Source organism: Stegostoma tigrinum, chromosome 11 (genome assembly GCF_030684315.1).
Source record: "Stegostoma tigrinum isolate sSteTig4 chromosome 11, sSteTig4.hap1, whole genome shotgun sequence".
NCBI lineage: Eukaryota > Metazoa > Chordata > Chondrichthyes > Orectolobiformes > Stegostomatidae > Stegostoma > Stegostoma tigrinum.
The window spans coordinates 61,457,676-61,470,596 of record NC_081364.1 but is presented as its reverse complement, the minus strand read 5'-3'; the positions used below and the strand labels follow the sequence as shown (position 1 = coordinate 61,470,596).

Here is a 12,921-nt window from a genome sequence, read left to right as displayed (position 1 = left end):
GTCTACAGTTTTGGTTTTTCCATTATTATTACAAGTCTTTGCTAATTTTAAATGTCAATCCCCCGGCAATAAAGGCCAAAATGACATTTGCTTTCTTAATTACTTGCTGCAGCTGCGTGCTAACTTTGTGTGTTTCATGCACAAGTCCATCCCGATTTATCTCTGCTGCACTTCTGGGCCATTTAAATAACAGTCTGTCTTTTGATTCTTCTGACCAAACCTCTCACTTTCCAAGTTTAAACGCCAATGGGCCAAGCTTTTCCCCACTCACTCAACCTATCAACATCCCCTTTCAAGTTCCTTATGTTCTCATCTCATCGTGCCCTTCCACCCATTTTATTATCTGCTATTTACTCCCTTTACTGACTGGAGGACCAGAGCTCACTTGCTCTTTTCTGTTTAGATACCTGTAGAAACTCATGTTATTTGATTTTTACATTCTAGCTAGTTTCCTGTCATTCTACTATTTTCTTCCTGATTGCAAGGTTTCATCATTCTCTGCTGTTCTTTATATTCTGCCCCAAACATCTGATTTGCCACTCACCGTTGCATGTTATGTGCTCTCTGCTTTAATTTGCTGCTTTTCCTGACTTATTTAATGGGCCCTCCATTTAGAATTTCTCATTCTGGTAGCAACACACATATTCAGGGTATTCTGAAATATCCCCACAAATACCTGCTACAATGTCTCTATTCATCCATCCCCTAGCCTAGTGTGCCAGTTCACTTCAGCTAACTTAGCTTTCACACCCTTATTTAGGTTTAAAACATTAGCCTCCAGATCCTTTCTGCTCCGTTTCAAGTGGTCTGTGATATTTAATCATATTGTGGTTACTGTTAACTGGGAGGTGCCTTTAGTCTGAGGGTCATTGCTGGATCCTGTCACACTCTACAGTTAAAAGTGTAGTTCGGTCTCCACTTCTCCCAGTATTGCTGTGGGCCCACAAACTGGAATCAACTTCTCTCACGCCAGTCCTTTTAAGCAACTTGTTCAAAATGCCAAAGAATGGAAAATATCTCAAACAAAGACAGAAATCGCTGGAGAAACTCAGCAGGTCTGGCAGCATCTGTGGATAGAAAGCGCAGTTAGATGTTGAGAGTCCAGTGACCCTTCTTCAGAACTGATAGTTGCTAGAATAAGGTGGGACCAATGCTTTGGCGGTCCAGCATGCTGCCATCAGGGGTTTATCCTCACAGATTAGCGATGCAGACAACGTGTTGGTGATGGCACAGTGATGTTATTGCTAGACTGCTAATCCACAGACTTGGGTAATGTTCTGGGGACCTGGGTTCAAATCCTGCCAGAGCAGATCGTCAAAACAAGAGAGAGTCTAATAATGGCCATAAAACCATTGCCAGTTTACAGGGGTGAAAAACCCATCTAGCTCACTAAATGCCCTTTAGGGAAGGAAATCTTCCATTCTTACCTGGTCTGGCCTCCATGTGACTCCAGACGCACAGCAACGGGATTGACTCTTATCTAGGCAACGAGGGATGGGCAATAAATGCTGGTCCAGCCCGCAACACCCTCACCCCATGAATCAATTTTAAAAAGAAGAAAGAAATAGAGTTTGAACATAACTTCAAACTCCACTGTAGCATTTTTGGATTTGAATTCCATTTTAAATAAGAAAATGGTTCCAGTGCAAGTTGTTGTACTGATTAAAAAACCCAATTGGCTCCTCCTGTTCATTACAGAAAGAAACCTTTGGTCTACCTGGTCTGGCTTCTGTGGCACTCCAAACCTGCACCCATGTGGTTGTCTCTTCCTGCAGGAAAATATCTTAACAAGCCATTTGGTTGCACCAAATCTAGCCTCTTCTGCACTCTCAATAATCTAAATACGCTCGCACACTCCACTTCTCTGTCTTGTTACTTCACAATAAAGAATCCCAAAAAAAATTCACTGTCCAACGATAAATGTTTTAATAATTTACACATCTAGCCAAATCCGCTGACTAACCACACTTTGCATCCTATGGTAGGAAGTAGCTTATATTTAACATAGAGCCATTAACTTAATAAAGGAGGAGGGGGGAGTGCAAACATGAATGGGATGGTGTTGATGCTGGTAGCCCTGGACACAGTTCAGAAGCCGTAACAGGGCTGGCCAAGGGCCAAACCATCCTGTTTAAAAGACTTCAAAAGCAATTTATCCCCCCGTTATTTTGGTAAATTTTAGGCCGTCTAGCTGTCAATCCTCACCCTTTACATCCCATGTTCCATCAGCAAACCCTCAGTCACCTCCCATCTAGTCTCCACGGTCCCCAAGCCAAGTTAACGCACACACACCTACTAATGCCAATTCACCTAATAGCCTCCATGAGCAGTTTGCAAGCGAACTGAAATAAAGCTCCAAATATCTACTGCCGCCTTCACTACATTGAAACAACACCCTGATTCATGAAATCCCATTTAGAACTTTTCAATCCCTCAAATACTTAATTCCACTGTAAAACAAACAGATGTGTATTCGAAGTCCCATGTCAAAGACACTTAATCCTTCAATAACCTCTTCGAGCGGTCAGTGAATAACAAACTGAGCATTGTACTTTTTAAAAAAGGACTGGGGGTTTAATAGCTGCACAGTTCTACAGACTTCATCAGCCCTTCATCAGCATTTATCTCCACTCTAATTGTGTGTAGCCTCCTCACTGCAGGAATTGTCAACAAATGGCCCAGTGGAGTTTGGGTTTTTGTTTTGATTCAGCGGCTTTCTTTACCCTTGTATGGAAATGGGATCTGTTGGACGTAGGGTTGGAATTTCCAAATCCAGACATTTTGAAGGTGGACAGAGTCTCCATGACTCCTTAAACATACAGGCAGGAGTATGTAATTCATGTCTGTATGCTTACGTGATCAACTTCTGACAACATTGAGTGACAAAGGAAGTGAATTAACTTACAACATTCAAAATACACTGTGCTGTTAGCTGACTGTTTTTCCAAAATACCGTGCCAGAAAGGTTAAATTTCACACAAAAGCAACACGCAATTAAAAATTGAGATCGCCCGACCCAATGTGATGTATTTTGTTTTTAATTTTCTGATCTGGGATTTTAACGAGCTGGATTTCCAACAAGTAATATCTGTGGCACCAGCCACAGTGCAAATCGCTAAGTTTTAGAGTCAACCTTACCAGGGCTCACGAGTAGGGAAAACGCAACTTAAGCGTGAGCTCAAAACACACACCATCACTTTTGGTAGCTCATACTCTGAAATCGGGACTGGTAGATTATTATCTGTCTACACCAAACATTTAGGGTTGCTCTGTGCTTCAGATGAAGCAGAAAATTGGCAAGAAGTTATTATAGCCAAGCTGTAACAGAGGTACCAGCCATTTTCTTCCGATCTGTCTGAAGGCACATTGAAGAGACAGCATGTTAATTGATTGCACATCCCTCACAGGCTCCATTCATCATAGCCAGCGTAAATCAGGCATTTGCCAGGAGTCAGGGACACCATTGTGCTCCATCATCTGACACTCTCAAACTGGCACACACAGTGGCAGACGGAGCATGTCCGTTTCCGTGGAAACGCATGCACTTGATCTGCTATCCGTCAAGGAGCTGAACGCAAAACAACACAAAAAAACCTTTCAGACGCCACCCGCACCCTCCTCCACCCCCAACCCTTGCCCTCGATTGTTCCAAACCCCTCCTCCAACTGAGTGTCAATGTGCCAGAGTTCAAGGGTCAACAATGGAATGGTACGATATAGACTGTCACTCCAATTCTCGCGCTGAGACACTGCCACATTGTTCAGGAGAGGCCCTCTCCACCCTGATCAACACTACCCAAGCCCAGGAGATAGGAGTTCTCCCAGTATCCTGAGGATTACCCCCCCACCTTTTGACTGGGACCTGAAGCCAACCAGCTGGTCATCCACTGCCCTGCAGTTCATGGTGCACCAATACCAGTCTGAATGGGAACAATTACTGCACCACAGATAGAGCTGACCAGAGCACCGGGTCCAACACAAAGGAAACCGTGGGAAATGCAAGTATTTATTACATCCTTTGAGATGTGCAACTTTGAATATGGTTCCCCTTTTCTTTTGCCAACTCAGTTGCCCGAGTCAGATAGTCAGAATGGAGAGGAATGTGCAAGCTGACATGCTTAGTGCATTACCATGGGAGTGCTGTGCTATTAAAGAGGCTGGCATTCAGGCAAGCTATTAAACCAAGACTGATCTGTCCTTGGAAATTGATACATAAAGTCACAAGAGTGCGGGAAGTTTAGAAGAATGTGGGGAATCTCAAGGAAACCGATAACATTCGAGCAGGACTAGACAAGGTAAAAGGCAGGAAGGACCAGGGGAGCCTAGTTACAATATTTAAAAGACATTTGGACAGGTGTGCCACCAGGAAAGGGTTAGAGGGATATGGGCCAAACGCCGACAAAAGGGACGAAAGTTTAGTTTGGGAAACTTTGTCGGCATAGACAAGTTGGTTTGAAGGGTCTGCTTCTGTACTGTATGACTCTACAACAGTCACAGTTTAAGGAAATGGGTAGGCCATGGGTAGGATTCAGATAAGGGAAATGTCTTCAGCCAGAGAGTGATGAGCCTGTGGAAATCTCTGCCCCAGAGGCCAAAACACACCCTCTTCCAGAATAAGTTGGATATAACTCTTAAGACTAAAGGGATCAATGGCTAAGGGGAGAAAGTGGGAACAGGGTACTGAGTTGGATGATCACCATTCAATACAATCATGGCTGAAGTAGAGTCAAAGGGCTGATGGCCTACTCCTTTTTTTTCTTTATTTCTTTATTCATTCATGGGATGAGGGCATCGCTGGCTAGGGCAGCATTTATTGCCCATTCCCTAACTGCCCAGAGGGCTGTTAAGAGTCAACCACATTGCTGTGGGTCTGGAGTCACGTGTAGGCCAGGCCAGATAAGGATGGCAGTTTCCTTCCCTAAAGGGCGTTAGTGAACCAAATGGGTTTTCCCCGACAATCAATAAAGGATTTGTGGTCATTGTTAGATTCTTAATTGTAGATGCTTATTGAATTCAAATTCCACCATCTGCCATGCAGCTTTCGAACCCAGGTCCACAGAACATTATCTGGGTCTCTGGATTAACAGTCCAGTGATATCACTAGGCCATCACCTCCCCGGGCTCCTATATTCTATGTTTCTATCACAGGCCTCTTCATTCCACAGGTCCACCACTTTGTACTATGCTGTGAAGTCCACATCTCACCAAACATCAATTCATAGAATCCCTACAGTGTGGAGACAGGCCCTTCGGTTCAACATGTCCATCCGGACCCTCAGAGCATCTCACTCAGTAAAACCCACCTAAATCTACACATCCATGAACACTACAGGGTAATTTGGCACAGCCAATGCGCCTAACCTGCACATCTTTGGACTATGGGAGGAAACCGGAGCACCTGGAGGAAACCCACAGACACAGGGAGAATGTGCAAACTCCACAGAGTCACCAGAGGGTGGAATCGAACCCGGGTCCCTGGCGCCGTGAGGCAGCAGTGCTAACCACTGTGCCACCGTGCTGCCCTTTAGAAACCATGCTCTCTACATCCTCTGACCTTACGCAATGACTGCAGCTTCCGCTATACCTTCTCCTTCATTTTCTCGATCTTCCTGACAGAGCTACGGCGCTGAGGCCTGTCCTCATGTCGTAGCAAGTTCACGCTCATGTCTCCCGATTTGCTGAACTGCTTCTCTTCCTGTTTTTCCGCCTCCTTCAGCTTGCTCTCCGCACTGATGCTCTCTGCGTGGTACATGTGGTACGTCTTCATGACCTGCCAGGCAGAGAAGACAACAAATCACCAAGCAGCACTGTCAGCACACCCCAATGAGGCGTCTCACTAGTAGCATTATGGGTACAATTGGTCACCAAGCTCTTAGGTGGTGGTATGGGGAAACATGTCACAAAAGCTGATCCCAGTGGAAAGGGAGCGTTTTAGGGAGGGAATCCCAGAGCTGAGGACCAGCGTTGAAAGCCCTACTTCCCAATGGTAATGGGACAAAGTGATGGATACGCAAGAGACCAGTAGCAGAGGAGGGCAGAGACTGCAGAACTTGGCAGCAAATGCAGAGCTAGAGGGAGTGAGGCAATAGGGAATCTGAATGGGAACAGGGGATGTTTCCATAATCTGATACTTCCTAAGCAAGCATTGAATTCAAAAGCTTTCCCCTTCCTAAAGGGCTACGTGAGGAACCCTGATGCACACATGGGCACAGGGCGTGCCATCTAACCTCAAAGGAGCCTCTGCACCTGATGGAGCTCGGGGCACCTCCCACCGGGCACCCACGCCACAATCCACTCGAGGCACGGGGCTGTCCCAGGGGAAACCACGAGGCCACGTGTGGAGGGCATGGCTGTTTCTCTGTAAAGAAGACAGGGTGCCGGAGAGGGGGAAAGGTGATGGTGGAGTGGAAGGGAGCCGGGGAGGGTGTAGAAAGGGGGCACACAGGGGACAGGAAGGGGTGAGTGTGAACAGTGGGCAGGGAATGGCAAACAAAGAGGGGGAGAGCAAGGGTGAAGAAGGAGGGACAAGGCAGAGGGGGATGGTGGGGTCAAGAGGGAGGGGCAAGTGTGACAAGGAAGGAGTGCAAATAGGAAGGATGGGAGGATCAAATGAGAGGGGAGTGGAAAGGGGAGGGCGATTGTGATCTGGAAAACATCAGAAGGCGGCTGCATGCCAGCAACAATGTAGATCAGGGGGTCGGGAGGTAGCAGCAGGGGCTGGGAGCAGGATTATAGAGCAATGCTCTTCATGTGGGGACTAGAGGAGCAGTCAACAGTGGGCTGCTGGCTGCAATTATCAACTTGAAGGGAACTCACAGTGAGCACAAATCACATGACCTGGAAGGTTGTTAAAACATTGAGAGGTCTTCAGCATGAAGTAACTCTTGAAAGTGATGGACAGCATGTCATGAAACTGCCTTCTTGATTGATTGACAGCACAGAATCAAAGTTGTTAGACTGTAATCTCAATGCAGGGTCAATTGAAAGAGAAACAGAAACCATCTGTGATAACGGGAACTGCAGATGTTGGAGAATCCAAGATAACAAAGTGTAGAGCTAGATGAACACAGCACCTCTGCTCGGTTCGCAACAAACAACTGCACCTCCCAGTCGCGAACCATTTCAACTCCTCCTCCCATTCCTCAGACAACATGTCCATCACGGGCCTCCTGCAGTGCCACAATGATGCCACCCAAAGGTTGCAGAAACAGCAACTCATATTCTGCTTGGGAACCCTGCAGCCCAATGGTATCAATGTGGATTTCACAAGCTTCAAAATCTCCCCTTCCCCCACCGCATCCCAAAACCAGCCCAGTTCTTCCCCTCCCACCACTGCATCCCAAAACCAGCCCAGCCTGTTTCTGCTTCCCTAACCTGTTCTTCCTCTCACCCATCCCTTCCTCCCACCTCAAGCCACACCACCATTTCCTACCTACCACCTCATCCCGCCTCCTTGACCTGTCCATCTTCCCTGGACTGACCTATCCCCTCCCTACCTCCTCACCTATACTCTCCTCTCTACCTATCTTGTTTTTTCTCCATCTTCGGTCCGCCTCCCCCTCTCTCCCTATTTATTCCAGTCCTTCTCCCCATCCCCCTCTCTGATGAAGGGTCTAGGCCCGAAACGTCAGCTTTTGTGCTCCTGAGATGCTGCTTGGCCTGCTGTGTTCATCCAGCTCCACACTTTGTTATCACAGAAACCATCTGTACCTGATTTACACAGTCATCCGATTAGGAATAGGCCAATCAGTCCATTGCGTCCACTCCCCTCTCATTTTATCCTCCCACCCTTCCTCTTCGCACTCCTTCCCTGTCACACTTACCCCTCCCTCTTGACCCCACCGTCCCCCTCTGCCTTGACTGTCCCTCTTCACCCTTGCTCTCCTCCTCTTTGTTCGCCATTCCCCTGACTACTGTTCACACTCAGATGTCCAATGCAGTCACGGCTTTAATGTATTTTACCTACCCCATCCTTGTAACTCTGTACACCAGTGGTAATCAGAAATCTCTCAATCTCTGTCCTAAACACACCCAAAGACTGAACTCCCACAGCCCCCTGTCATAGCAAATTTCAAAGGTTCACAACCTTTATAAATAATGCTCATCTTGGTTCTAAGAGACAGCTCTTTGTTTTTAAATTGTGTCCCCTAATTTTAGACTCCCCAACCAGGGGACACATCTTGCTTGCATCTACACCACCTAACCCTTAAGTACTTTGTAAACCTCAATGAGATCACTTTTCATTCTTCACAACTCTAGAGAATACAGTTTGCTCAATCCTACCAGGTTAGTCCCATCAACTCGGGAACAAGTCTGGTGAACTTTTATGGTCTCCCTCTTTGGCAATAATATCTTCCCTGAGATAAGGAAACGGAAACCGCACACAGTACTCCAGAGATGGACTAAAGAAGGTCTTAAACAACTGAAGAGAGACTTCTCCCTCATGCAGCTCCAAGATCTTGCTGTCTCTGTGGGCCCAGTATGACACGGTCTCATCCCCCCGCTGTGAGCTTCTAGCAGTCTGTGCGACGACATATTCACCCTTCCTCAATACAACTGCTGATGGCAGGGGCACTCTTGGCCAGTTAGTCAGATCAATATTCTTTCTGAAATGCTGGGGTGTCAGTTCTACTTGAAATGACTTGGGGCTGTCTATAAATATGTTGGCCGTATGGGTTTCTGTTTGAGGAGTTCTCTTTCAATTGACCCTGCATTAAGGTTACAGTCTAACAACCTTGGTACTGTGCTGCCAATCAATCAAGAAAGCAGCTTCACTACATGCTGTCCATCACCTTCGAGAGTTATTGCATTTGGCAGATCTTTAAACATTGCCAAGGATCTTGCACGCCACTTGTTTTGTGCTCTCTCCGAGTGGCCTCAAAAGGTAGTAATTCCTGACTGGCATTTGGAGACCCCAGCCCAAATATTCAGGCTGACACATTGGGGAATGTTGCTGAGGACCTGACTAGCGAGGTCAGGGCACGCTTGGACACCGGGGCTTTGGCTGTGTTGTCAGGGGGTTACACAAGAGGAATGCGACACTGGAATTCTGCCAAAGAAGCAGAGAGGAGCAAGGTGGGGAGCGGGCGGGGACCCTGCGACAGTCGGCGTCACCGAGGGGAGCAGGTGAGTGTGAGTACTCTGTCAAGTTTGTCAGAGACAGAGATAACTTCATTGGAGCTGAACAAACTTGATCTTGTTCTATTCCAGAGCAAGAAGTTTAGTGAGTCACTGGTAAGATATTAAGATGATTTCTTAAATTGTAACATAGCATATAAATTGGTCATACACTTAACAGAATAAATAAAAGACAGCATATGTTGAATCATATAACAAAAACCCACTCTGAGTCATTGTTCAGGCGATGTGTCAAGACTGCAGTATGTGGGAGCTTCCGCATACTGTCATCATCCAGGGCAAACACATCTGCAATGAATGTTTGAAATTTTACCAGCTTCAACCACATACACTATGATGCATCAAGGAGGTGGCAAGGTACCTGGAAACTTTACACCAGGAGGCAACCACACGGCTTTGGATAGGGTCAGGGTCCCTGTCTCGCCTGATCCTCTTAGTGATGCTGTCTGTCCCAGCATCTTTACCTTCCTCTCTACTCTCCAATGCTTTGTTAGCAGAGTTTCAGTGTTGCATTCATTGTTGATAACTGCCCCGTTTGGTTAACGGTCAGGCACAGCAGGGCGTGACTGTGGGCGAGACAAGGTAAGGGGATCGAGAGGACAGGAGCATCCAATTGGTTTGAGGTTCTCTCAATCTATTTGTCTCTGACTAGTACTTTAAACCTAAATGCGAGCAACTACATGACCATGAACGCGGAGTCTGCTGAGGTGAACTGGCACACTAGGCTGGAGGATCCATCAACAGTGACACAATGGTGACATTTAAGGAGATATTTCAGAATTGTGAGACTAAATATAGAACTTTAGTCTACGGTAGGAATAAAGAGAGGACTACCATCTGTGACTAAATATAGAAGTTAGGGGAAACATTAAACTGAAGGAAAAGGCGCAAGGCTGAATGGCAGGTCAGATGACTGATCAGAACATAAAGAATGACAGTGTATGATTGAAAGGTTAATCAGGAGAAATTCAATGTGAGGAGAAGCTAGATAGGAATGTGACAAAAGTTTCTACAAGGCATTTAAAAAGGAGAAAAGCGATGTGATTATTGGCTCCCTAAAGAAGAAGAATGGGGGAGTGGAAGGGAGACAGGATCCCGTTGAAATTATAATCATGACAGAAGCTGTACTATGAAAACTGATGGAGCTGCAAACTCAAGTCTCCAGGACCAGACGGACTTCATTCAGCACTAGAGGATGAAGTCCTACAGGGGTATGTGCTGGGGTCTTCACCTTTTACCATATACATCAAAGACTTACATGAAGCAAGTGAAGGTTTGGTTGCTAAATTTGCCGACGACACCAAGATAGTTAGCGAAGTGTTATGTGAAGACGACAATGTTACATATGGAGAGAAATAAATCAGGTGGGCAAAAATCTGGCAGATGAAGTACAACATGGAAAATGTTAAGTGGTTCCCTTTCACAGGGCGAATGAAAAGGCAGAGTTTTACTACTATCGCCAAGATCCCCTCCAAGCCACTTCCCATCCTGACTTGTAAATATACTGTCGGTCCTTCACTGCCGCTGGGTCAAAACCCTGGAATTCCCTCTCTAAGGCACTGTGGATACACCTACAGCACATGGGCTGCATTGGTTCAAGACAGCAGCTCATCATCACTGCCATCTCAAGGGCACCTAGGGATAGGCAATAAACGCTGGTCCAGCCAGTGATGCCTACCTCCCACATGAGAATTATAAAAAAAATGTCAGTTTGCAGGAGGTTTACGTGATTAGTTTTCAACTAATAACTGGGTCATTTTATGAGGACATGTTGGAGAGAGTAGCCTTGTTTCCGCTGCAGTTTAAGATGAGCGAGGATGTCTTGATTGCAATGTGTGAGACTCTGAATGGTGTTGAGAGGGTGAACATGGAAAGAATGTTTTCTACTGTTTTACAATCCAGGGTTGACCTTTCAAGGCAGGAGATTACGAGAATGGGGGAGATAATGGGAACTGCAGATGCTGGAGAATCCAAGATAACAAAGTGTGGAGCTGGATGAACACAGCAGGCCAAACAGCATCTCAGGAACACAAAAGCTGACGTTTCGGGCCTAGACCCTTCATCAGAAAAAAAGTGTGCGTTTTTATGATGAAGGGTCTGGGCCTGAAACATCAGCTTTTGTGCTCCTAAGATGGTGCTTGGCCTGCTGTGTTCATCCAGCTCCACACCTTGTTTATTTCTCTCACAGGGTGAGAGACGTTGCAACTCTCTGCCCAAGGTGGCAGTGAAGATGGGGTTCGAGAATATTTTTGTGACAAATATCTTAGGTTTTTGGTGTTAGGGGTGAAAGTAGAATTTGAAACACAAACTGATCAGCCACGATCTCCACTTGGACGGGGTGTGGGGGGGTGGACAGCTGATTAGGGCAGGAGGCTGGTGCTATTAAGAATGAAAAGGGCTCAAGTCAGGAATACTTGCTCAGATGAGTGAAGCTCCAATACACTCGACAAGTTTGGCACCATTCAAGACAAAGCAGCCTCATTGTTTAGCACCCCAGCCTCCCCACTACCGATGCACAGTAGCGGCAATGTGCGACACCTGCAAGCTGTTCCTGTTCTGGGAGTGTTTCACGGGTTCAGTGCGGATGGAGCTTTACTCTGCATCTATCCCTGTACTGGGATTGGTTCAGACGCTCTGTGCGTGAAACGAGGCACAATGATTGTTACCTTAAGATTCGCCAAACATTGATCTGAAAGGAAATAGCTGATGCAGCACAAACGCAACATGATGCACCGCATACACACCTGTAACGACTGATACTCACAGTGTACAGCTCATTGGTGACCTTTAGCAGCTCCTCGTGCATCTGCTGGCCAATTTCCTTACTCTGTAAAGAGAAAAATACAGGATTAAGATGCAGTGTTACCCTGCATTGTTGCTGAATGATAATCTCACAGTGTATTGTCCTGACAGAGAGTGCAGTAACCAATCTGACAATCTGTCACAGTGTAGCCAAACAAGAACATTACAACAATTCTCTGTCACTCTGGTAACAGTAACAAAAAGAACACTTAGGGATTAGAAAAATAGAGATCGAGAACAGAGGGAACCCAAAATCCTTGAATCCCTGGATCTAGAGACCTCAGGCACAGAGGTAACTCAGAATTCACCTAATAATTTGCTTAAGAATCACAGGATGGTTATAGCACAGAATGAATCCATTTGGCCCATCATATTGTGTTATGATTCCAGCTGATATGTCTGAACAGGTCAGATCCCAGACTGAAACCAGACCTGATAGATTTTTTTTTAAAAAGAAAAAAATGTTTTTTCCACTGAAACACAAGCATGCAATGCTGCGGAATCCAGAATAACAACAACAGAACTTTGTTATGCAAAAGGAATTAGGATAAAATAGAATAAACCAAACTATTTATGAACGGCACAATTTTAAAAATTTCAAGAATCCCAGTAATCCTAACATCACTCCTTTATAATACACACACCAGAGGGAATTTCCTTCTCTTTCACATCAAGATAGCTTAACTGTGGCTTCAAGTATCCATCTTGAGAATGTGATAGCCTCTTTCATATAAACCCCCTCATTGATATTAACCAAACACTTCTGGCCTGGAGCTCAAAACGTTTTCAAAACAGGCCAAAACTCCCTTTTTTCCCCAGGAACAACATTTCACATTTCCAGCTTTAGCCAACACTTCTGAAAAAATTGTGCCAAACCAAAACTCAAAAGCTTTTTCTATAAATAAACCACTGGCATTCTTAGAATCTTCTGCTGAAAGCCTAATGCATTATACAGTTTGGTTTGCTTGCTTGTGAAGAGACC

At 45.7% G+C, this 12,921-nt stretch overlaps 1 protein-coding gene across 6 annotated transcripts in view; it reads right to left on the bottom strand.

Annotated features, from left to right (window-relative positions):
- srgap3 (SLIT-ROBO Rho GTPase activating protein 3) overlaps window positions 1–12,921 on the bottom strand; it is a 237,063-nt gene that overhangs the window by 74,520 nt on the left and 149,622 nt on the right. For all 6 annotated transcript variants that reach the window (XR_007249280.2, XM_048548214.2, XM_048548213.2 and 3 more), the window contains 2 exons: window positions 11,902–11,964; window positions 5,584–5,769 (listed from right to left, as the gene is read on the bottom strand). Coding sequence is in view for 5 of the 6 variants with exons in the window: in XM_048548214.2 (XP_048404171.1) it covers window positions 5,584–5,769; window positions 11,902–11,964 (249 nt within the window). In the remaining variant the exon portion in view is untranslated. The remainder of the gene's footprint in view (window positions 1–5,583; window positions 5,770–11,901; window positions 11,965–12,921) is intronic.